The sequence below is a fragment of the Arabidopsis thaliana genome, chromosome 4 (genome assembly GCF_000001735.4).
Source record: "Arabidopsis thaliana chromosome 4, partial sequence".
Taxonomy (NCBI): Eukaryota; Viridiplantae; Streptophyta; class Magnoliopsida; order Brassicales; family Brassicaceae; genus Arabidopsis; species Arabidopsis thaliana.
In genome coordinates this window covers 4,446,342-4,471,834 of record NC_003075.7, presented here as the reverse complement: position 1 = coordinate 4,471,834, position 25,493 = coordinate 4,446,342, and the positions used below count along the sequence as shown (strand labels likewise).

The window sequence follows — 25,493 nt, the reverse complement described above, 5'->3', positions numbered from 1 at the left end:
ATTAAATTTATAATAACTCGGCCGTTACGTTAGACTAACTCATCCACAACTCAATACTATCTCAACCAACGTTGAATTAAAATATAATAACTCAGCTGTAACTTTAGATTCACTCAACCATACATCAAGTTAATCTACGATAAGTCCCCCTTAACGTTAGAATAACAATGATTGAGTCACATGTTTAACTCAGCCAAACATCAAGTTAATCTACGATAAATCTGAAAGACAAAGTTTTTGAATCACACACGCGAGTATAAAATAAAAAGTGAAGTTTGAAAATTGAAAAGACAGAGTTTATGATAACATAGGATAAGGAGTACTGGAATCCAATAACATACATATAATGTAATTGAAAATAAAAAATGAAGATACAATCACATCAATCGCCATCTTCATTCTTCATCGGACTCCGAAATTGGACGCCCGGTCGATCCATACCCCAGTTTCTCCCCATCAATACTACTCACCGGGCGTTCACGCTGCTCTCTGTAGGCCTTGCCAACCTGCGCCAGCACTTTCTCGATCTCCTCCTCCACGTTAAATCCGTCCCCCATCCTCTGCACTCTCCTTAAGACCTTAAGTTCCGCTTCCTTCTCATGCAGTTTGATATCGAGCAAGTGTGCTTCCGCCGTCTCCCTTATGTTGCTCCTGATGTAAGAGATGACGGATTTGAAACGCTTCTCCTGTTCATACAGCTTTAGGGTGGGGCTGTCATCCACAGACGGCCACTTGTTGGGACCGTCATCCACACACCGCCGCTTGTTTGAACCTGAACCTGAACCTGATGCATCCATGACATTACATTGGTTTTTGTTATAATTAACATAATAATAGATTCATACAGACATAATTCTGGTTATCAATCCTAAAGTGTCAATATTTAGTACAATCACATGCTAAAAATCCCAAACGACACAGACATGTTCGAAAAAGCAAATCATGTCTCAAAAAAACGAATGGGCATTCTGTGAGGTAGTTCATCGTAGATCTCTGTTGCCATCCTAACCCGTAGCCCCTGGATATTTGAATCAGTAATGCCATCAAAAGAAACACCAAGCAATAAACATTCAAGAATCTTTAACGTGTAAACGCCGCAGTCCCGGTGATAGTATTCTGCGGGACCCTTGTAATGTTCCTTCGCTGGAATGAAAATTGGTCGTATTGCGGGACACGGACTTCGGGAGGGATAAGTTCGCTCATGATCTGTGGAATCATCCTCGTGAACGGCCTACAGTGTTCCAGGATTTTTCCATCGCTTTTTTTTGTATGACATCCGATGATGCAATCATAGTAGTCCACGTGACCCCTAGGCAAGTCCACGTGAATGCTCACCCAATGATTACCTCCGGTATGGAGGATAGCATACAAGTGATCCACATCTGTTATCCACTTCTTGTTTGTCGGGTCTTCTCCACCCGTATCGTTGATCCAACTTTCATACGCGGTACCTTTGAAAGAAACCCTCTTCGGCTTCATAGTCCACTGTGTGTAATCCCTAGTCCACATTGACGTGAACCACGGGTCTAGAATCATGACGTGTTCGCTGTAGTATGGGGTGAGATCTCGCAGGAGCCTCATGGTGAGGACTTTCATATACCCAGCAATGTGCTGGACAAAAATAAAACCAAGACAAAACACAACATTAACTCAGCCGTAACCAAGTAAAACTCAGCCTTAACACCGAAATAAATCTGCCATTACCTAAATTAACTCAGACAGAACGACACGATAACTCAGCCATAACCTTAGACAAACTCAGACAGAATATAACAATAACTTACATCGTAAGTCAGCCATTATCTACTTTAACTCAGACAGAACGACACGATAACTTAGCCATAACATTAGCCAAACTCAGACAGAATATAACAATAACTTACATCATCACCCAGCCATCCATGTTTCGGGTCTGGCCAGTCCTTTCTTTCGGCCATGAGAACAGAGTAGAACAGCACCTCGTCCACCCCAATTCCAAAGGTTGTTTGCTAACAAATAGTAAAGAAAGTTAATATAAACAAATAGTGTAAGCATGTCGTATTTATCAACTTAGTAATGTATAAAGGGCCATACCATTCGGGACTTGTCAAATAAGCCTTAAGCTTCAGCAGTTTGGCCGGATCAACCGGTGCCAAAGGATCATAGATTGCTCGTGAAGGCAGACAACCCTTTCTCATGCAGCTCAGCCCGTTGTCTCCTGTAACTGGAAAAGTGTGAGTGGGCATAGCTTCGGGGTTAATCAATGAGCTCCCATCCGGGGCCAGCTTAACAGTTTTGAGCCGAATTTCTTTTACACTCTTTAGCCTCTTGGTTTCCTCCTCATCTTCATCAGACTCAGGAAGCATTTCATTATACTCGGATACAACCTTATCCGTGACATCAACTACATCCGAATCTTCCTCAGCTTTTTCCTTAGCTTCCTCAGCTTTTTCCTTAGCTTCCTCAGATGGTTTTGGGTTCTTTATTGTAATCTTTGGCACAGTAGGAGGCACCTTTTTAGGCTGCTGCGAAGGCTTTCTTCCTCTTCTCGCTGGCGGTTTCTGGATTAGCTCATTTAATGTTTTCTCCTTTTTCTGCTTTGGCACATTTGGGACTGGTGGCTTCCTAGAGCGTAAACGGCAGTTGAGAGGAGAAACAGTCTCAACGAAATCAAAATCAGACACAATGGAGACCTTATCAAATTCTCCTTCAAGATTCCTACATACCCCAACATCAGCTTGTTTCGACTGCATAAACGTAACGAAAACTCAGGCGTTAAATAACGAAAACTCATACCTATGTATAAATATAACTCAGCCATAACTAACTAAACTCAGTCGTATCATATTCATATACCTCAGCCATAACTAACTAAACTCAGCCGTATCATATTCATATAACTCAGCCATGACTAATTAAATTTATAACTCAGCCGTATAATATTCATATAACTCAGCCATAACTAACTAAATTTATAACATGAAAACAACTCAGCCATAACTAACAAGCGTTTATAACTCAGCCGTAAAATATTTAGATAACTCAGCCGTAAAATATTCAGATAACTCAACCGTATAATTCAGATAACTCAGCCATAACTAACTAAAAGTTATAACGCAGCCGAATAATATTCAGATAACTCGGTCATAACTAACTAAAAGTTTACCGGAGGAGGACTAGGAGTAGCAGATTGGTTATTTGTAGTTTTTTTTGGAACGTTTGGTGTCTTTTGAGTTTGGGCCTTAGGATTGTCTTCCTGCGTTTGGGGCTGTGGTTTGGCTAAAAATATATCTCTAATATAACTGCTTGATTTTGAGTCAGCTATGGCCTTCAGCTGCTCTTTAATCTGTTTGACATCGTTCTCAATCGATCCAAACCTTCCTTCAAACTTTGCTTCAACCCTCGATTCGATTTGACCTCCAATCACATCCAAACGGGAGGACATTTCTTTTATGCTAGTATCAACGGTGTCAAACCTTGAGTTTAAGGGAGAGATCAAGTTGGACACCACATCCACGAGCGACTCCAGTTCTCCCTGACCATCCTGCTCACGAGAACGAACATCCTCGTCCTCATCAGATTCGACAGCTACTTCCTTCTTCTTATTCTTCTTCTTCTTCTTCTTTTCTGCATCTTTCTCAAGAGAATCAACATCCTCACTCTGAGAGACCTTCTGCTTCTTTGCGGGAGATTCAGACACCTCTGCTTCTTTATCTTTTACGAGTTTTTTCTTCTTCTCACTCGTCTTCACATCCCAATAACCTTTAACAAGCTTAACCTCGTGTAAGTCTTGGATCAAGTTATCCAGTGTTGGGTCTTCTAATTGGTCTGGCCAAGAATGAAACAGCTCGCTTAACTCAGCCTTTTCAACCATTGTACGAACACGCAGCTACAACACAAGAGATAAGAAAACCCATCAGTATGTTTAACTCAGCCATCACTTAATATATTTCAGTCGTCACTTAAGCTAACTCAGCCATTACAGAACATATCTCAGTCGTCACTTAATATAACTCAGCCATTATAGAACATAACTCGTTCGTCACATAACATATTTGCCAAAAAAAAAGAGAACATAACTCAGCCTTCACAGAAAATAACTCAGCCTTCACATACCATACTTGACAAAAAAAACAAAACATTAACTCAGCCGTAACATAAATATTTGATAAAAACAGAACATAACAGAGCCGAAACCGTACCTCACCATCATTCGCTTTGAATTTCGGCCGGAACAGACGAGAAAAGAGCAAAACGGCGAAAGATATCGATTTCGTTCCGTCGAGAGAGAAAGAGGAAGAAATCGACAGTTTTTTTTTGGGAGATGATGAACAGTAACGCCAAGAAATAAGAAACCCAAACGTTATGCGGTTTGGAGATGATTAATGACGTGGATTATGGTAATGACATGGAATGATGACATGTATAATCACTGTTTTTTCATTTAATTTTTAGTTAAAAACAAATTAAATAATAATAATTAATTAAGACTAGTTAGGGGTGTTAATTGTAATTACACAATTACTGAAAACATCTGAGTAATAAAAAAAAGATGTGTTCTATTCTAGGAATAAACATACAAATGTGTTCTATCTTAAGAATTATTTCATTTTTATTAAATGAAGGTTTTAAAAGCAATCCAAATTAAGTTAAGCATTTTTATTTAAAATTTAATACTACAGGTATTAAATATTCAAATTAAAAGTAGATGACGGGTTTTTTTGGTTTTTTCTCTCAAAAATCTTACACAGATATTTTCTTTTAAAGATATGTAATTAATTTGTAGACATTTTAATAGTTCGATACTTTAAAATAAATGTGGTTAAGAAAAAAGATATTCACAAAAAAAAATCATTTAGATTCTGAGAATCTTTTAATCTACCTGAATATTAAACAACAGAGTTAGTTCTTTTCTCTCTCATTCGCGCAATCTTCCGCTTTTTAATGAAAAACCTGAGACCTTGTTCATCATTATTCATCTGAACCAAAAGCTGCTTCCTCTTTTTTTTTTTGTGAAAACAATCTCTCTTTGTTGAGTTATGAGCAGACACCAGTATATTCTGAGAACAATAGATTATGTATGTTAGACTTTATTCTTTTCCCATAAATATTTAAGAATTCGTTTGTGTGTTTGACTTTTCAGAAACAATAAAATTCATGTGTTTCAGGTCAAGGAAAAAATCGAGAGGAGGTGTATTCTAGAGTACATGAGTTTGGAACAAGCCAACTTGATGTTGGTACTACTGCACCAGGTACTTAATTAGAGATAAACCCTTTTGTGTATCCTTAAGATTATTATTACTTTAAATCTGTTTATGAAGAAGACATTGTTTTTTTTGAATTTATGTATTGTGTAGTAACAAAGTTGCAAGAACCTAATGATCATCATCATGATGAAGACCAAACTTTTGATCAGTGGTTCGAGACTGATGATTTTGCTAATATAAGAGATTCATTCCTTTGTTTAAGCGATCTGGTTGATGCACCAGGTACGTCGTTTAAGAAACCACTCTCTTTCTAGTTAAGATTAGTCTTTTAATTATGTTTTTTTTTTAGTAACAGAGGTGCAGAAACCTAATGATGAAGATCAAAGTTGTGATCAGTGGATTAATGGGTCTAATGATTTAGCTTCTATAGAAGAAACAGTTTCTTCTTTGATCAATCCATCACCGTTTGCTGAAACACCACAATCAGAACCTCCTGGTCTACGATACGATACCGGTTGTGCTGACTCGAATCTTGAACAATTCGCTAGAGATTTAGAAGATCAACAACAGAGGATGCAACAAAAATTCCAGAGAGGACAACAACCTCAACATTTAATAAATCAAAAGTGTACTTAAAATCTTTTCACCCAATGTTTTGGCTTCGTTTCTCAGTTCGATGAAAATGAAAAAAGTGGGAGAGGATAAGATCTCATATATATTGGGTCCGATTGGTGACCACATTTTAGGAAAGGAATAGGCATTATTGTTTCTCTTTTTTTTCACCATTCAGCAGTAATTTTTTTTCCAAATTGTAACATGTGAACACTACACTACTCCTAATCATTCCTTATTTTTTGAAGAATCGTAAAAGAAAATTGTTCCTTCCCAAATTTGATGAAGAATAAACGGGAAAACAAATTGTTCATTCTCAACGTCCATGTTTGTTTAATATTTAATTTAGAAAATAATTTGTTTATTTTTTAATTTTTGTTACTACTAGGACTCGGACTCCCCTCGATATCGCGGGAGGAATATTTTAAATATATTTATATAATAATTTCTTTAAAATAAATCATATATTATAAATTTTATTAATTATTTAAGAAAAAAAGATATATATAAACGGAAAAATAACCGTCAATTTTTTTACTATTCCAATAAAAAAAGATACAATCAAAGAAAAAACCCGTCAATATTAACGGAAAACTACGATAAAAAGACACTAATAAAATAATCATCAATGTTTTAACGGAAATAAACGAAGAAAATATACAAACAGGAAAAATAACTGTCAATAAGTAACCAAAAGTAACAATAAAAATATATGAACGAAAAAGGTAATTAAGTGACAATATTTTAATGGAAAAGTGCGATGAAAAGACTCAATAATATATCGAAAAGTTGCAACAAAAAGACATAACTGAAGAAAAATACCCGTCCATAATTTTACAAAACAATTGCAATAAAAAACAAAAACGAAAAAAATAACAGTTAATGTTAACGGAAAGTTACGATGAAAAAATATGATCGAAAATAATAACTGTCAATATTTTAACAGAAAGTTGCGATAAAATGAAATAATCGAAAAAATAACCGTCAATATTTTAACGGAATGTTGCAATAAACAGACACAACCAAGGAAAAATAACTTTCAATATTTTTATGAAAATTTGCTATAAAAAATACTAAAGGAAAAATAACAGTCAATATTAATGAAAAGTTATGATGAAAAGTCACTAACAAAAAGTTGCGATTAAGAAAACACTAACGAAAAAATGAATCGTCAATATTAATGGAAAGCTACGATGAAAAGATACGAATAAAAAAATAACCGTCAATATTTAACGGAAAGTTGCGATAAAAGAGACACAACAAAAAAATAACCGTCACTATTATAACAGAGAGTTGCAATAAAGAGACACAACCAAGAAAAAATAACCGTCAATAGTTTTACAAAGTGACGATAAAAAAAAAAAGGAAAAATAACCGTCAATAATAACAAAAAGTTACGATAAAAAGAAACAAATAAAAAGGTGTGATAAGAAGAAACTAAAGGAAAACATAACCGTCAATATAAATAGAAAGTTACGATGAAAATAAACTAACTAAAAAAGTAATTGTAAATATTTTAACGAAATATTGCGATTAGAAAACACAACAAAAAATAACCGTCAATATTAAAATGACAAAGATATAAACAAAAAGTTGCGATAAAACTGTAGTAACGGAAAAAATAACCGTCATTGTTAGCGGAAAGTTACGATGAAAAGACATGAACAAAAAAATAACCGTCAACATTTTAACCAAATGCAAATTTTATGAAGAATCGTAGAAGAAAATTGTTCCTTCCCAAATTTTATGAAGAACAAACAAGAAAACAAATTGTTCCTTCTCAACTTTCATTTTGCTTCCAGTGCAATTTCAGAGATATGTTACTGGTGTTTGTGTAAACAATAATAAAAAAGAATAGCCAATAAGATATTTCAGATAAACTAGAGACCAAGCCATACTCCTCAGCATCCCAATTACACAGAATAATCGTCCTTCGAGGCTTCCATCCTCTTTTCTGCAGCTTATCTAGTCTTTGTGCAATCTACAATTGTTTCAAAAATCTCTCATTGCAATGAAAACATTGAAAACTTTCACCAAATACATGTTGCAGATAACTTTTACTCGCCTCCATAAGTACCGCAGTGCCACTGTTCGGATCAACAGCTCTGAAAGTCCAAGTGTCTCTATGGTTTCGAAGAATCACATATCTAACCAATCCATTCATATACAATCCCTAGTTAGTTACTACAATCAGAAGTCTATTGCCACTCACTATTGAACATGTACCTATCAGGCTCTTCTTCTCCCTCAATCACTCCAATAACATTCTGAATCTTGGCTATAACAGTTTGATAAGAATGAAACTATGAATCTCTCTTTCTTATCCTTAAAATCCCAATTACAATGAAACAAACTCTAAATCGGTAAGCTTGGAGTTACAGTTCTCCAATCTTATCTCCTAAGAACAAAGCACATAAGCCCTAATTCTACTCACAACATCAATATGATCACGCAGGATAGTTCTCTATGTTTGCTCTCTATCTCTATTTATACTCTGAATTCTTCTCATGCTTCTGTTTGGCTCTTCCCAAGTGCCTATTCATCTCACACGTGCTCTCTTATCACAGTTTCCCCCTGAAACAAAGACCCAACAAAACTCAAATCTAAGTAAGTAACACATATCATCTGAAACACAAACTCACTCACTATGTAGCTCAGGTTCAAGATCCCAGGTCCAGGCCCCACATCTCCAACAATTGTCTTCAGAATCACTTCAGCATCAGCAGCTGAGACAGGCAACGACGGTATAAGCGGAACATCACCGCTCAATTCAACCGCCTCGTCGGATAATCTCTCACACCCATCAACACTTGCCCATCCAGGAGTCGTTGGATCACCTAACCCATTATAAACAGTACCAACTTGAAACCCACTCGGTGGCATCCATTTACTCGCCGGAAACCACTCATCTCCACCGTAATCTCTCTTGTTTGTATATATCACAACACCGACAGCTCCTGCCTCGTAAGCGTTGTTCACAATGTCTACTTTGTATATCTGACCGTACCTCGCGATTACAACGGCTCCAGAGACATTCACACCCATATCTTTCTTGAGTCTCACGAAATCTTCCACTCGTCCATAGTTTGCATAAACCACTAGACTTACCTGACTTAGGGTATCCATGAAAAGTATGTAAGTGCGGATGGCAGCTGGAGAATGTGTGTTGATTGCAGAGCCATCAACAATATAACGGTTAAGTATTAGGATGAGAGAGGGAGATGAATGGAAAACTGCATTTAAAACTAAACATGGGTTATATGAGTGGCTAGTCATGCCATTTGGATTAACTAATGCACCTAGTACATTCATGAGGTTGATGAATCATGTTCTAAGAGCATTCATTGGGATATTTGTTGTAGTTTACTTTGATGACATCTTAGTTTACAGCAAAAGCTTGAGAGAGCATATAGAGCATTTAGATTCTGTTTTGAATGTCCTTAGAAAAGAGGAACTCTATGCCAACCTAAAGAAATGCACCTTTTGCACGGATAATCTTGTGTTTTTTGGCTTTGTTGTGAGTGCAGATGGAGTTAAGGTTGACGAAGAGAAAGTTAAGGTTATTAAAGATTGGCCGAGTCCAAAGACTGTGGGAGAAGTAAGGAGTTTTCATGGCCTTGCTGGATTTTATAGGAGATTTGTCAAGGACTTTAGTACCATTGCCGCACCACTCACCGAGGTTATCAAAAAGGATGTAGGATTCAAATAGGAGGAAGCACAAGAAGAAGCATTTCAGTCTCTCAAGGATAAACTAACCAATGCACCTGTTTTGATATTGCCTGACTTTCTTAAAACGTTTGAGATTGAGTGTGATGCATCAGGTATAGGTATTGGAGCTGTTCTAATGCAAGATCAAAAGCCTATTGCCTTTTTCAGTGAGAAACTTGGAGGAGCTACGCTAAAATACCCAACCTATGACAAGGAGCTGTACGCCTTGGTCCGAGCTCTCCAAACGTGGCAACACTACCTATGGTCTAAGGAGTTCGTCATTCACACTGATCATGAATCGCTAAAACACTTGAAGGGACAACAGAAACTTAACAAGAGACATGCGAGGTGGTTTGAGTTTATTGAGACATTTCCCTACGTCATCAAGTACAAAAAAGATAAGGATAATGTAGTCGCTGATGCATTATCCCGGAGGTACACCCTACTCTCTACTCTTAATGTTAAGCTTATGGGTTTTGAACAAATAAAAGAACTTTATGAAACTGACCATGATTTTCACGAGGTTTATAAAGCTTGTGAAAAGTTTGCTTTCGGTCACTATTTTAGACAAGACGTGTTTCTCTTCTATGAGAACCGTTTGTGTGTTCCTAACTGCTCTCTACGAGATCTATTTGTCAGGGAAGTTCATGGAGGTGGACTAATGGGACACTTTGGCATTGCTAAGACGTTGGAAGTCATGAAAGAACATTTCCATTGGCCGCACATGAAACGTGATGTTGAAAGAATTTGTGGGAGATGTAATACTTGTAAGCAAGCCAAATCTAAGGTTCAGCCCATCGGTTTGTATACTCCTTTACCTATTCCTACTCATCCCTGGAATGATATTTCAATGGATTTTGTGATGGGATTGCCTAGGACTAGAACAGGAAATGATTCTATCTTTGTTGTGGTTGATAGATTTTCTAAGATGGCTCATTTCATTGCTTGTCATAAAACTGATGATGCATTGCATGTAGCTAATCTATTCTTTAAAGAGATAGTTCGTTTGCATGGGATGCCTAGGTCCATAGTTTCGGATAGAGATACTAAGTTTCTTAGTTACTTTTGGAGAACATTGTGGTCTAAGTTAGGAACTAAGCTGTTATTCTCTACTACATGTCATCCGCAAACTGATGGTCAAACTGAAGTGGTTAATAGAACCTTAGGTACTCTCTTGCGTGCATTGATTAAAAAGAACATTAAAACTTGGGAAGAATGCTTACCACATATTGAATTTGCATATAATCATGTCGTGCATTCTGCTTCTAAGTATTCTCCTTTTCAAATTGTTTATTGGTTCAACCCCATCTCACCTTTGGATCTAATCCCTTTGCCTTTGAGTGAAAGAGTAAGTATTGATGGTAAAAAGAAGGCTGAGCTAGTGCAACATATCCATGAGAATGCGAGGAGAAACATAGAAGAAAAGACCAAACTCTATGCTAAGCAAGCTAATAAAGGGAGACGAGAACAAATCTTCGAAGTTGGAGATATGGTGTGGATTCATTTAAGAAAGGAGAGGTTTCGAGCTCAAAGGAAGTCCAAACTCATGCCAAGAATAGACGGTCCATTCAAGATAATCAAACGGATCAACGACAATGCCTATCAACTCGATTTGCAAGGTAAGTATAATGTGAGTTCTAGCTTTAATGTTTCTGACTTGGTACCTTTTATTGCAGATGAACCGGATTTGAGGTCAAATCCTTTTCAAGAGGGAGGGGATGATATGATCATGGACAACATTAAGGATATGGAGCATGAACCGGAGCTTGAACGTGAGCTTGTAGCTGAGGAAGGAGGTAAGCTTGTAGCTGAGGATGAGCTTGTAGCTGAGGAGAAGCTTGTAGCGGAGGATGTTCTTGTCACATCGACCGTCCCAATGACTCGTTCTAGAGCTAAGGTATTCAACCATGCCATTGGCGGGATGCTTAACCACATTTGGGACCGACCAAATGACTTGAGCCAAATCACTACCTCTTTGTTTTGATCTAAGCTCAAGGACCTCATCAAGATGGATAAGTGATTCATGAGTGCTCTTTTTCCCTGCCTTTGGTTTTGTCCCACTGGGTTTTCCAAAGGAAGGTTTTTAATGAGGCTTATGTTTTCACTTCATATAATCAATTTTGATGATTCAAGGCCCAAACCCACTAAAATAAAGAGACAATTTCGTGGCCTTAGTAGTTGAAGGGTTTATTTTGAATTTCAAACTTTGTTTTTAATTACTGTTGTGTTCTAGGCAGCCTTGAAGTATGTTCTAAGACTTGCCTCTTCAGCTTCTCTTCTCCTTCTCTTTATATACTCTTGTATTCTCTTTTGAGAACTTATCTTTCTTTTAATCAAAAACCTTTTTTAAGAAGATCATCTTGTTGGTGTGTATATCCAGCAAAATCCTTAGTCTCTTTTGGTGCGCATATCCAAAGGATCTAAGTCTCGATATCTTGAAGCCCTTCCGCAAGCTTCTTTGATATCCATCGATTCATTCAAATCTATCCATCATCACGGCTTCACAGCTACCACTATCCATTGCTCAACTTAAGAGTGTCGAGTCCTTGTGAGGATCTCATCAGAACATCAATGTGGCGTAAACCATATCCCCATGATAGACGTGATTACCTAGCTAAGAGAGATTCAAGAGTCAGTAATCTTAGAGGAGGCGAGCTGAAACGTGGCACTCGTCGAGACCCACTACTATCCAATCCCATCCAAACCTACAAAACAAAACTAAGGTCATCTCTAGACTATGGTTATGAGTATTTTGGACCTGAATCTTTTGAGTTTTCAGGACGTGAGAGGGAGTATCTACAATGGGAACTCAACATGGATAAGTACTTTAAGTACTATTCCATTCCTAAAGAAGAGCAGCTCTACTATTGTCTTGAACAACTCATGGGAAACGCAAAACATTGGGAATCGAGAAGAGAAAGATAGACTGTGGTATAAGGAGCAATCACTCAAAACGTGGGGACAACTAAAGTTGCTTATGAGGGAGCGATATGCACCACACAGTCTTCTCCAACATGGTCGACACACTTACCATCCAAAGGAACTAAGCCGAGAGAACACTACACATCAACGTGTTAGTTCCAATCAAATTGCGAATCAAGCTCCGCCAAGAAGAATGAGATCGGTAAATGTGCAAAAGAAGTCACAAGCCCCATACCGGTACTTGAGCTACATGTTGAACCACATGCTAAACTAAAGCAAGGTAAGTCCTATGATTCTTTAAAATCAAATGAACCAACATGTTATAATGTCATAAGAAGGGACATTTTACTGCAACTTGCTCTAAACATGTTATAGATGTCATAAGAAGGGACATTTTGTTGCAACTTGCTCTAAAAGACAAGTAGAAGATGCCACATCACTAGAGCTGAAAGTGAATGCATCTAGCTCCAATGATTGCCTAGTAATTCAAGTTTAGAAATTCTCAATTCTAGATTAATGCACTTGTCTTTGCCAAAGGTTATTAATGCAAGTTTATGTCATAACATGGATGCCACATCTAAAGAAGTAGGCCACAAGGTAACAACTCCAAAAGATGTTGAGAATGACATAAGTCTTGAGGAACAACTTTCGGAAACAACATCATCACAAGTTTGGCGAAATAAGATGTATGATCAAGCAGCCCTCAAAGCACGTGTGATACAACCATGTTTAGCACCAGCTGATCTTGCCTCTAAGATCCCTCACATAAAAGCTAACTTGATACCAAATACCATTCATGGTACACAAGTAAGCGAAACTTACTATCTATATTGGCATTATCTTATATTCGAAAGAAGTTTTAAGTACTCTATTTGTATCATTTCAATTTCAAGTATAATGCACTTGATGTTGTCTTTGAGTGCTAGTGAAGGTTCAGGTTCCAAGGAGATTTGCGATGATCAAAAAGAAGCCATAACGACGTTAAGCTTACTCTCGGATCAAAGCAAATAACTAGTGGATTCTAGTCTAACACATGAAAAGGTTCAAAGTAACATAATTGATTATATTTATGAACATCCCATGACTACCTTAATACACTTGTCTTGTGCCAAAAGTGTAGAGACACATGTAGGTAATAAGGAGATACAAGTAGATCCAACGGAGAGATCAACAATGAATAATGTTTTGCAGCAATATCCAAAATGTTTTCTATGCGAATCTATCACTAAAGAGGATGAAATTGTGACCAACAATATTTTGCTGCAAGAAGAACCACCGGACCAGCCATTAAATCAACAAATCGTGTTGACTCCGAAAGATACACTCATTGAGGATCTAAGTCAAGTAAGTAACCCATTACTTCCAATTGTTTTTAACAGTTCGAATGATGTGATCATAAACGTGTTAATCCCTGAAGAGTGTGAGAAAAAAGTACATTCCTTACATAAGTCTATGGAACTAATTTCTTGTCTTAAGACATATCAAGTAGCTGACCTACTTTGTGATGTACTTTCTGAATCACTTTGTGTTACACTTGGTAGAAAAGAAATGGTTTAAACCAGAATTGTTTTACCTGGTTATAGTGATCCCATGACTGTTTTAATACACTTGTTTTTTCCCAAAAGTGTTGATGAACTTGCAGGTACCAACAAAGAACAAATGGAACATAAAGGCGACGACTTACCGAAGATGAGAAACTCATGAACCAAAGTCAAAACCAGAGTGAACCAGCACCATTGGTATTAACACCACCTATCATGGAGAAGAAGAATCTCCAACTCTTGCTTAATCAAAGAGGAACCACCGGATTTCAAAGCTCAAAACCGAGAAGGAGTTAAGCAAGCAATACCACAAGTCAGAGTACCGGATCAAAAAAGAGGAGTGATCTTATCTTTCTTGCTAAATGGAGAGCCACCCAATGCACTATGCATTACCAAGCTGCAACCCTATCAAGGTAAGACCTTAGCCTCCCAAAATCGCATGAAAGCTAACTTGCTTTCTCTTGGTGCATATTGTATAGTTTCGAGGTCGAAACTTTTTCAAGGGAAAGGGTATGATGCGGACATCCAAATTAAACCAAACCGGGATCATACCAAACCAGTCGGTACATTTATCAAACCGATTGATGAGGAGCATTTTGGAGGACTCTTGCCCAATTGGAGTCTCAATCAAGCACAATGCCTAGGGTTAATTAATCACCAGCAAATTAATCCTAAGAAGACAAATGATGGTTCAAGTGGAGTCAAAGACCAAGGAGCCGAGTCATCCTATTATGGGAATATGACTGTTGCACTCTTTTTCCCTTATCTAGGGTTTGTCCCAATGGGTTTACTTAGAAAGGTTTTTAACGAGGCAAAATCAAGTCATCAAGGAATCATTTACCAAGCAAATGATTCAAAGATATCAAAAGTACATGAAGCTGATGTACTTGCTGACAGACCGGCTGAACTACCCGCTGAACTATCTTCTGAAGTACGACACCAAATGAAGCCAAACAAGGAAATCTTCGTTATTCTACACTTGGATGCACCTCAAATCTACATATGGAAACCAGGAGAACATCTAGACTACACAAGACATGTACCACACGAACTTTGGTATATCTTACCACACAGGAACCCGCAGAGTTACTACTTGCCATATATGGAGCCAAAGGAGATCAACTTGCAACAACTCTTTCCTTGTTTGTTCGTGCGATTATGTGAGAATCTGGAGACCATCGAGAACCTTCCAAGATGTCATAATTCCTCCCCAAGTTGACAAGATTCAAGGCACACGTCACTTGCCTTATTTGGACATATTCTACAATTAATGTCCAATATTTTCATTTATATTTTGTTTCTTTCTTTGAAGTCTTAGAACGTTGTACTCAGCTCTATATAAGCTGATTTCTCATTCATTATAAAGTACACTTGATCATTTAAAAGTAATTGAAAACGTTTTCTTGTCAAAGTTAAGTCTTTGTCATTTGTTCTGTAGTTCTTTGTGAGTGAATCACTAAGTACGTCAGGAATCTGCGGATTAAGTTTGTTGGGTGATTCAACATCTTTCATTCGTTCATTGATCGAGTGAGTCTATTACCCCACTGATTGAGCGAGTCGATCACCTTTCTATCCATCATTTCTCCTTGAATTGATCCCATAGAAGAGAAGCGATCGCTAGCGTGTCAGATCACCACTTTCATCATCCCACCTTCCGCGTGGCAAGTTTGGAACTCTTGATCATCATGATCAAAGGATGGATTAGCTCCAATTCTTGCATCATTTATGCAGGTCGAGTGCTCTTTTTTCTTGAGCTCCCTTGATTTTCAAGTCCAAAAGTTTGGTTGCCCAAATGGCTTTATATTCCACTTCGACTGGTAGATGACAAGATTTTTTATATAGCATCTGGAATGGGGTTCTTCCAATAGGCGTTTTGTATGCGGTTCTATAGGCCCATAAAGTCTCATCAAGTTTTGCTGACCAATCCCTTCTTGAGACACAAACAACCTTTGTGAGTATAGCTTTGATCTGTCTATTTGATACTTTCACCTGGCCACTGGTCTGAGGGTGATAGGGAATGGCAACCTTATGCTTAACTCCATGTTTTCTCAATAGACTTTCAAAGACCTTATTTATGAAATGTGAGCCTCCATCACTTATCACTACCTTCGGGATACCATATCTGGGAAAAATAATGGACTTAAACATTTTCAGGACTACTTTGTGATCGTTGATTGGTGCTGCTATTGCTTCCACCCACTTGGAGACGTAATCCTATGCTACTAGAATATAAGAATTTCCATATGAGGGAGGGTTGAACGGACCCATGAAGTCTATTCCCCACACATCAAAAACTTCTAATGGGATTCTGTGGCATCTCATTCCTCCTGGATATGTTCCCGACTCTTTGGCATGGATCGCATTTTGCTATGAATTCCTGAGTATCTTTGAACATTGTGGGCCACCACAGACCCGCCTACCACACTTTCTAGTCAGTCTTGAAGGTGGCGAAATGCCCTCCATAGGTGGAGCCATGGCAATGTTCTAGTATACCTTGAACTTCTTCTTCAGAGACACACCTCCTGAATAGCCCATCACTCCCCTTTTTATACGGGCACGGTTCATCCCAATAGTAATGGTGGACATCTCTAAAGAACTTCTTTTTTTTATATGCATCCAAACTCTGGGGGATCATACCCCTTACCAAATAATTGACTAAATCTGCGTACCAGGACAACTTTTCTTCTTCAACTGCATATGCTTCGTTCAATATGTCCTTTGTGTCGATGTTTTTGTTAACAAGGTCGTAGAACATAAGCTGTTCTTAGGGCATAGTGTCATCTATCAGGACTGAATCCTCAATTCTCATTCTGGAGAGATGATCTGCAACTCCATTCTCAACACTTTTCTTATCAATGATTTCCATATCAAACTCTTGAAACAATAGTATCCACCTTAGAAGCCTTGGCTTGGTTTTCTTCTTGGCATAGATGTGTCTTAGTGCTGCATGGTCTATGTAGACCTTCACTTTGGAGCCAACCAAATATCTTCTAAATTTCTCAAATAGCTCCTTTTATGTGGTTGCATATCTTGTTTGAGCTTCATCCATTGTTCTACTGGCGTAGTAGATGACGTGAAGCTTGCCATCAATCCTTTGGCCTAGGACAGCGCCAACTGCATAATCGGATGCATCACACATGATCTCAAATGGGTAGTCCCAGTTGGGTGCTTCAACGATAGGGGCAGACACAAACGCTTCTTTTATCAAATGGAAAGCTTTAAGGCAATCTTCATCAAAGTTGAACTCAGTTTCCTTGCACAACAATCTAGTGAGGGGTCGAGCAATCTTTGAAAAATCTTTTATGAATCTCCTTTAGAACCCTGCGTGGCTTAGAAAGCTTCTGATATCCTTAACTGTCTTAGGGGGTTGCAGCTGAATTATGACATCGATTTTTGCCTTGTCGACCTCAATTCCTTTACCAGAAATCTTATGCCCTAGCACTATTCCTTCCTAAACCATGAAATGACACTTCTCCTAGTTGAGTACCAAATTAGTCTCCTCACACCTTTCTAGAACACTGCACAAATTTAACAAACATGAGGAGAAAGAGGATCCATAGACTGAAAAATCGTCCATGAATACCACCATTATCTCCTCAATAAAATACGAGAATATTGAAGTCATGCTTCTTTGGAAAGTCCCAGGAGCATTACATAAACCAAAGGCATTCTCTTATAAGGAAAAGTTCCATAGGGGCAGGTGAAAGTGGTTTTTTTCTTGGTCAATAGGGTGAATTTCAATTTGAAAGAAACCACTATAGCCATCAAGAAAACAATAATAAACATGGTTAGCTAGCCTTTCTAACATTTGATCAATGAACGGTAAAGAAAAATGGTCTTTTCTAGTTGCAGCATTTAGTTTTCTTTAATCAATGCACATTATGTGTCCTGTTATAGTTCTAGTGGGAATGAGCTCATCTAAATCATTTTTAACTACAGTCATTCCTCCCTTCTTAGGTACACAATGCACAGGAGAGACTCATGTACTGTCAGAAATTGGGTAGATGATATCAGCATCAAGTAATTTAAGAATTTCCTATTTAACCACATCTTTCAAATTTGGATTTAATCTCCTCTACGGTTCAATACTAGTATATGATTCATTTTCAATATGGATCCTATGAGTACATAAACTAGGTGAAATTCTTTTAATATCAGCTAATGAATACCCAATTGCCCTCCTGTACTTTCTAAGCTCATTTAACAATTGGTTCACTTGTTCATCACTTAGTCGATTATTAATAATGACGGGATAAGTATCATTTGGACCAAGAAACGCGTACCTCAGACCTTTTGGAAGAGGCTTAAGGTCAACCTTTGGAGCTTTGAGTTTTGACCAGTCATCTGAACTTATATTCTCTCCTCCATGGTTGAGTATATCAGTAGAGTTCGTTTTTTCAGCGATAAGGCTCATGGTGCATCCTGATACTGCTTCTTCTAAGGGAACAATCAATTCCTCAAACACTTATGGTCCTTCCATTGGCATGTGGGCGTCTAGATACTCATTGTACCCTTGAGTTTCTAAGTGTACGTACCCTTCTTTTCCGTTGTTGGTTAAGGCACTTGCTAGGTGGTCTCCCTCTGTAAGTTCTTCCAGTAATTCGTCAGCCAATCTATCCATTTCTTCGATCCAAAAGACTTGTCCATTAATTGTTGGTTTCTTCATAGCTTTGTTGATGTCGAAGGTCATTTTCATCTCCTTCCCCAGGTTTAGTTCGATCTTTCCCTTTTTGACATCGATAATAGCACATGCAGTAGCTAGGAACGGTCTTCCTAGGATCAGTGGGTCTTTTGACTCCTCATCCATCTCCAGTATTACAAAATCAGTGGGGATTTGTATTGATCCAACTTTAACAGGAAGGTCTTCGAGGATTCCATGGGGCATTCTGACTGATCTATCAGCTAGTATCAGTTGGATGCTGCAGGGCTTGTATTTACTGAAACCCAGTCTTCTGGCTACAGATAGGGGCATGAGACTGATTGAGGCGCCCAAGTCACATAGGCATTTACTGAAAGATAAAGGTCCTACTAAGCAAGGTAGGGTGAAGGATCCAGGATCTCCCAACTTCCTTGGTATTATATTTTTCTGGATGATAACGCTGCATTCATGGCCTATTACTACCATCCCCTGCACTTCCTTGGTTCTTTCCATAATGAGGACACTGAGTGGTGTAGCTTTTAAACCTCTCCCAAGCTTCATAGAAAGTTTCATTGTGTTTTTTGTGTGAAGCCTGAGATCTCTTGTTCCTCAATCTAGCTGTGCGAGCATTAGAGAAGAACTTGGCAAGAAAAGCTTTCTTACAATCATCCCAGGAGGTGATGGAGTCTGGGGGCAGAATCTTCTCCCAGTGGTGTGCCTTGTCTCCCAAAGAGAAGGGAAATAGTCTGTGCTTAAACATATCTTCAGTGACACCATTGATCTTGGTAAGGCCACAGAGCTTATCAAAGCTGTCAAGATGGTCCAGGGGATCTTCCATAGGCAAACCATGAAATTTGTTTCCTTGGATCATGGAGATGAGACTACTCTTGATCTCAAAGTTGTTGTTCTGAACTGGTGGAGGCACTATCCCTTGTCTTTGGTGATCATTCTTTGGGGCATCACCAGCACCAATGTTTCTTTGTTGATCAACATTAGGTGGATCTTGAACATCAACTGGTCTGTTCTGTTGATCCATAGCAGCTGGTCTTTGCTGATCATAGGCTGCATTTGCTTTGGTTTCTTGTAACTCACGAGCTATTCTGTCTTTGAAAGGTAGTAGGTGTTCAAAATCTTTGGACCGAGTTTGCATGCACAAAGATTAGTACCTATACCACAAAAACAAGTAGACGAAAAGATGAGTTAGTAACTTGATAAATGTAAAAGAACTTGATCTTAACTTTTCATGATATCTTGAATTTAACAATGCAACAATGAATTGGTAACGGCGCCAAATTGATAAGTAGGTTTTTACGCCTACTTATGTGTTGAAGTGTGGTTTGTTCAGTTCAATTCCCCTTAAACACTAACATGTCGATGCAGCTATAGGGGGTGTCAATCCAGTCCACTGTTATTGCTAGCAATCAAGATGTGTACAGAAGCAACAAGTCAAGCCAGATTATTGAGATGGTTGGTTTCTAGTAACAATCCTAGGTCATGATTCGAGCAACGAAAATGAGAACTTTAAGAGCCCTACTCGATCATTGGGTCGAGTAGAACCAACAAGTGACAAATTAAGAACTAAGATGAAATCAACAGGTGATACAAATAACTGGTAAATAAAAGTGCAATCAGGGGGTGAATACAAATAAATCTAAGAAGAATAGAAGTCCTAAGGATGGATTCATTGATAAGGGCAACTCTAGGGTTCATCAGGTGGCTGACAAGTGAAAGGCAGAGACCCTAGACGATAGATTCAAAAACCGGGTCAATCCACTTTCGTGACAGAGACCCACATAACTCTACCACTTCCTAATCTCAACTCTCGTTGATGAAACATAGAAGAGCAGGGTTTAAGCAACAATCTACCAAAGCCATTACGCAGACTAGCCAATCTCTTGGTCTATAGCCTACAAATCTCTGAAATTCGTAGATCAGGCATCCATTTGAAAGTCTCTTGGACGTTGGATACCTATGGTCGAATCTCCACATTAGCCAGCGAAAACCGCATAGGGGCCAAAGAATCCAGAAGGTATCTAACCTAATCTTAACCACCTGACTAACCTAGAGATTACCCTAATCTAATCCATCCTCAAGAACTGTAATCACTACTCAAGCAACATAACTAAGAACACAAACCCAGAAATTACTGAAATCATAACAAAATATAGATATAAACAAGCTAAACAACTTTACTCAAAGAACTAAATGCAAAAACAAAATAGATTAAGGGTAATTAAGTTTTGAAGATTCAAGAACACAAAGAAAAACTAAAGGATAAAAGCTAGATCCTTTGGACAAATCCCAAAGTGATCTATTTATACTAAAATGTTGAAAACCGTAGATTTACTAAAAGACAAGAGACTTGAGGCGGTTTGGGCGAGTGCTCGATCTTCGGGATCGAGTAAAGAGGGTGCTGCAAAGTCTACGCCTTTGTGTCTATGCTCCGAGTGATCAATTGGTCGAGTAGATGATTCTTCCTCTCCTATCAGTATGCTCAGATGTCTGGTTGAGTGGGAAATGAGGAGGATCTGAAGACGCTTTGATAGATCAACAAGTCTTGTAGAGTAGGTTGCCCTTGATCGAGTAAAGGGGACGAGTAGAGGATCGAGTAAGAGGGGCGAGTAGACCGATCTGTTGCTTCCTCTATGGCTGCCTAGATCGAGTAAACTGGTCGAGTGAACGAGTAGAGGATCGAGTAAGAGGGGCGAGTAGACGGATCTGTTGCTTCCTCTATGGCTGCCTGGATTGAGTAAACTGGTCGAGTGAATTGCTGCCTCCTCTGTAGCTGCCTAGATCGAGTGACTGGTCGAGTATAATCCTATTAAGCTCCTTCAGAACCTGAAAACACACCAAAACATGCAATACGTATGCAAGATGATCCTAAATGCCTAAGTGAGCAAAATAAGCTAAATGTGATACAAAATGATATGAAACAATGAGTGATCACTAAGCTAAATGATGATAAATACATGTCTAAAATGAGTAAAATACAGTGTTATCACTATTGTGAATGGAATTTTCCGAATAAACCCTAGGGATAACTACTTCATATATATAGAAGATCAAACCTTTTCTGTGAATAATTGTTTTTAATATTTATTGTCTCGTTTAAACAAAATTATATAAAAGATACGAAGTATCTTTTGTTAAAGATCGGCACATTCTAATAATTCTAATAAATAATTTGATTGTGTATGTGTTTTTAATAAATATTGTGCAGTAGTTATATAAATATGTTAAGTAAATATTTAGACTACGAATTTACTAATGCTAGATAAGATACTGAGTTCCATAATTAATAACAAAAAATCAACTATAAATCTTCAATAAAGAAAGTATGATGTGAGGAATAGAAAATTAAGTATGGAAATTGATATTTATAAATATATAAATATAGATGATGCAAGTAAATCGGGTATGAAATATCTTGTACAAATTGGTTAATACTTTTTATTCTTATTTGTCATATATTGTATGTGAAGCATAAAATTTAATTATTAAATCATGTTTAATTTGGTAATTTTACCTTTTTAGTACCACAAAATTGAATTATTCATTTTTTTTATATTAACGTTTATTCTAAATATGTAGGTAAAAGACACAGAGAACGATGGGGAGAAGTCTTCTGGAATCAAAGGTACTTAAAGCATAAGTAAAACATGAATTATTTTTTAGTATGAATAACAAAGTAGAAATTGAAAATAAAAACATAGAACTTAAAGGAAATTGAATCGAAAAAGTTGAATGAAATGGAATGACATCCCTCTTGTTACATAAATCCTCGCGCAGCACACACTTCAGTGTATGTCTCATACACAACACCATCTCACGTCCTCAGCTCTTTGTCATTTTTTGGATCTGTGACAAAACGCATAAGCAATTTCAAAGCACATTTTTTTTTATTTTCCGTGAACTGTTGTAGCTAGCACGGACAATTTTGGAAGATCTTTTCCTTAGTTGGAACTTTTTTCCTTTTCTGTTCTAAGTAAAATGATCAGCTACTTCATCAAATGTAAGGTTCCTACCCTCTGAATTATAAGTATTCAGCTCAAACTATGCAAAACCAAAGGATCATCGACTTATTTTTAAGCTATCTCTCTTGGCATGGTTTGCTTTTGGTGGTTAGCTTTAATAAATTCAAATTTACTGATGTGGGAAGAAAATGTGTGGTGATATATCCTAATGTTATAGGGGATATATATATAAAGTAGCCTTTAGCTTAGTGCTAGGGTTTTCATGAGATTTGGAGTTATCTCCAAGTAAAACGCAAGATTTTGTGAATAATATCGAAGAAACTTATGGGAACGAAATATTTTGATGATATTATAGTAAGTGATTATTGTCAGTAATATATTCAGTTACTCCAATATATATTTTTCACAAAATATATAGAATATTCTCAAAGCATAAATCAGAAGATACGAAATCTATAGGTTTAAGAAGTTATTAGATTAGTGGATGATTAAAATTAATATCTAAATTAATAATTAGAGATATATTAAAATATTTTTATTATGATATTTTTCTACAGATTTTAAATATAAAAACTTAACATTAGTAATTAGTATTTGTCGACACTATAACAAATATATTTCAAAATTTGTTATGGTTAACTAATGTTAGAGTAGCATAAATGAAAATAACAATTTTCATGAAAACAAAGTATTCATTAATCTATAAGTTTTGGAAAATCTCTTTGAAGACTACATTCATTGTTTTCCTCTAAAACTTCTTATCTTTATCAACAATAGAGTAAAGCTGACCGTGTGAGAATACTGGTCTTGATAAATATAGACAGACTTCTTTCAAAGATTTTCCTTGGCTTTTATTAATAGTCATTGCGAAAGCAACAACTATAGGAAATTGTTTTCTACGCATCTTTTATGGTAGTTTGGTATCGGATGGGGTAATGAGAATCTTTCGAATCAACACTATATCACAACACCTATCTCCGGTAATAATAACAGCCTGTAAAATAGACGGAGTCATCTGTGTTATCTGAAGCCTTGTGCCATTGCATAATCCACCTTTTGGGTCTAAATTCCTTAGCAACATTACTGTGACACCAATCTTCAAACGTAAACATTGATTTGGTAGACTTGATATCTTGATAGAGTTTAAGAAAACTGGAGTGAACACTGGATTGTTTTCTGAAGTAGTGTTGGAAGGATCTATTGAATCAGTATTTAGGTACTGAATTTGTTCACCTGTATTAGAAAAAAATTAAAATTAAACAATAAGTTTAACATGCAACTAATAATACAAACGATATATTATTCTAATACACACCTGGTAGCTTTTCTATAGCGCTGATTAATAGTATTAACATCTTCATTGGTAGGAGACAAAATAGCTCTCTCTTGGAAAAATTTAGGATCTTTATTTTCGAGTAAAAGAGTTGGATCTCCATAAATCTCTAAACTTATAGCTTCAATAGGATCTTCTCCCTCTGTAATTCATAACTTTTCTGGAATATCAATTAACGCGTCTCCATCGTTTGGTTCGGCTATCTTCTCATCACCAACAGCTAAAATCCAATCAGGAAATTCTTGAATCTCTAAAGCCTCTTCAATACTCAAATCGTTGCTTAGAAGTCGCATATTCTTAGTTAGCTTTAGTACTTTGCATTTCTCCCACAGATAAGAAGCATTTAACGAAGATAATACTATTTCAGCTCTTCCGGCACCTTGAATAACAAGCAGAATCTGTCTAAAATCACCACTGAAGACAACAATCTTACCACCAAAAGGCATGTTATCATGTTTTTCCAACACATCATTTAAACTTCTATCAAATGATTCAAAACAAAATTTACTCATCATTGGTGCCTCATCCCATATTATAAGAGAAGCTTCCTTCATTAAATCACCAATATCAGTATTCCGAGTTACTGAACACGTAGGGGTATCATTCTGGATTTAAAGGAATAACAAATTTTGAATGTGTTGTCCGTTCACCGGGTAAAAGTAATGAATCTATCCCACTCGATGCAGCATTGAGCACAATTTTCTCTTTTGATCTGATAGCAGCTAATAATGTTTTCCACAAAAATGTTTTACTAGTGCCTCAAAAACCATAAACAAAGAAAACTCCACCTGATTGATTTTCAACGACTCCCATTATCTGATCAAAAATTGATTTCTGCTCCATTATCAACATAGTAATCCACTCATTGTGCTTTTCTGTCTGCTCACTTATGTCATATCTCATCTCATAACAAATCAATCTATTAGAATTATCAATGGTTTTCCTTGTTGGATGAGGAAATGTTTTAAGGTTAGTCAAAGAATAAAAATTCATAAAAAGTAGCTTCTCAATCTCCTGAAGAGTATAATTTCTTTTGTCAGCTTCACATAAAGTGAGATCTGAAACGCATATTAACACACAAATAATAAGGCTTGATGATTGATTTCTTTGATTGCGTTGAGTAAATCTTTTGTTAAGTGATTTTTATATATCTACTTAATTAGTTTCTTTTTGGGAAGACTTAATTACATTTCTTGTGATTCTCGAAATGTAATTTGGATTCTCGTGTTCTATTCGCTTTAGTATGGCGTTAAGAAGTGTCAAGTAAGGGTCAGTATACCAGGATAGTCATGAAAGGCTAAAGGATAAGGTTATTGAGAAAGGAAATGGAAGAAAGTATTATAAGAGAATAAGAGCTCAGAGACATTTAAGGTAAGACAAATGGAAACCGTCTAAGTCAATAGACATGTAACCTTGTTAAATTCACAAGGATGGGGAAGGTGCCCTAGAAACAGTGGAAAAAAAAGAATGGGAAGGAACCCATGTCAATAAGCATATTTAAGAATATGAGAAGTCATATCAAGGTAAACGAGAATTTCATCTTTTGTTGTTATGGTACTAGACAAAAATGTTTTTTTG

The 25,493-nt window shown here is 37.0% G+C and overlaps 3 protein-coding genes and 4 pseudogenes across 8 annotated transcripts; 3 read left to right on the top strand and 4 right to left on the bottom strand.

Annotated features, from left to right (window-relative positions):
• Nucleotides 1-395: 395 nt before the first annotated feature.
• Nucleotides 396-3,853, bottom strand: AT4G07680 (annotated as a pseudogene; the record flags this gene model as incomplete). Its single annotated transcript has 1 exon — nucleotides 396-3,853.
• An 834-nt stretch (nucleotides 3,854-4,687) lies between these two features.
• AT4G07675 (uncharacterized protein) lies at nucleotides 4,688-5,822 on the top strand (the record flags this gene model as incomplete). Its single annotated transcript, NM_148266.1, has 4 exons — nucleotides 4,688-4,694; nucleotides 5,148-5,231; nucleotides 5,337-5,468; nucleotides 5,542-5,822. The coding sequence occupies 4 exons, from the start codon at nucleotides 4,688-4,690 to the stop codon at nucleotides 5,820-5,822; spliced, it is 504 nt and encodes a 167-aa protein (NP_680632.1).
• A 1,665-nt stretch (nucleotides 5,823-7,487) lies between these two features.
• Nucleotides 7,488-8,924, bottom strand: AT4G07670 (protease-associated (PA) domain-containing protein; the record flags this gene model as incomplete). 2 transcript variants are annotated; one of them, NM_001203756.1, is made up of 4 exons in its annotated part: nucleotides 7,488-7,779; nucleotides 7,864-7,945; nucleotides 8,025-8,076; nucleotides 8,441-8,924. In NM_001203756.1, the coding sequence occupies 4 exons, from the start codon at nucleotides 8,841-8,843 to the stop codon at nucleotides 7,579-7,581; spliced, it is 738 nt and encodes a 245-aa protein (NP_001190685.1). The 2 variants fall into 2 exon arrangements, with proteins under 2 accessions (NP_001190685.1, NP_192510.1); NM_116840.1 differs by having other exon boundaries at nucleotides 7,579-7,779; nucleotides 7,840-7,945.
• Nucleotides 8,925-8,937: 13 nt separating this feature from the next.
• On the top strand, nucleotides 8,938-11,522 carry AT4G07668 (annotated as a pseudogene; the record flags this gene model as incomplete). The annotated part of the gene is made up of 1 exon: nucleotides 8,938-11,522.
• Nucleotides 11,523-12,992: 1,470 nt separating this feature from the next.
• On the top strand, nucleotides 12,993-15,133 carry AT4G07666 (uncharacterized protein; the record flags this gene model as incomplete). Its single annotated transcript, NM_148265.1, has 5 exons — nucleotides 12,993-13,235; nucleotides 13,662-13,772; nucleotides 14,226-14,382; nucleotides 14,473-14,900; nucleotides 15,044-15,133. The coding sequence occupies 5 exons, from the start codon at nucleotides 12,993-12,995 to the stop codon at nucleotides 15,131-15,133; spliced, it is 1,029 nt and encodes a 342-aa protein (NP_680631.1).
• Nucleotides 15,134-15,351: 218 nt separating this feature from the next.
• AT4G07664 lies at nucleotides 15,352-19,713 on the bottom strand (annotated as a pseudogene; the record flags this gene model as incomplete). The annotated part of the gene is made up of 1 exon: nucleotides 15,352-19,713.
• A 3,572-nt stretch (nucleotides 19,714-23,285) lies between these two features.
• Nucleotides 23,286-24,974, bottom strand: AT4G07662 (annotated as a pseudogene; the record flags this gene model as incomplete). The annotated part of the gene is made up of 1 exon: nucleotides 23,286-24,974.
• Between the last annotated feature and the right edge of the window lie 519 nt (nucleotides 24,975-25,493).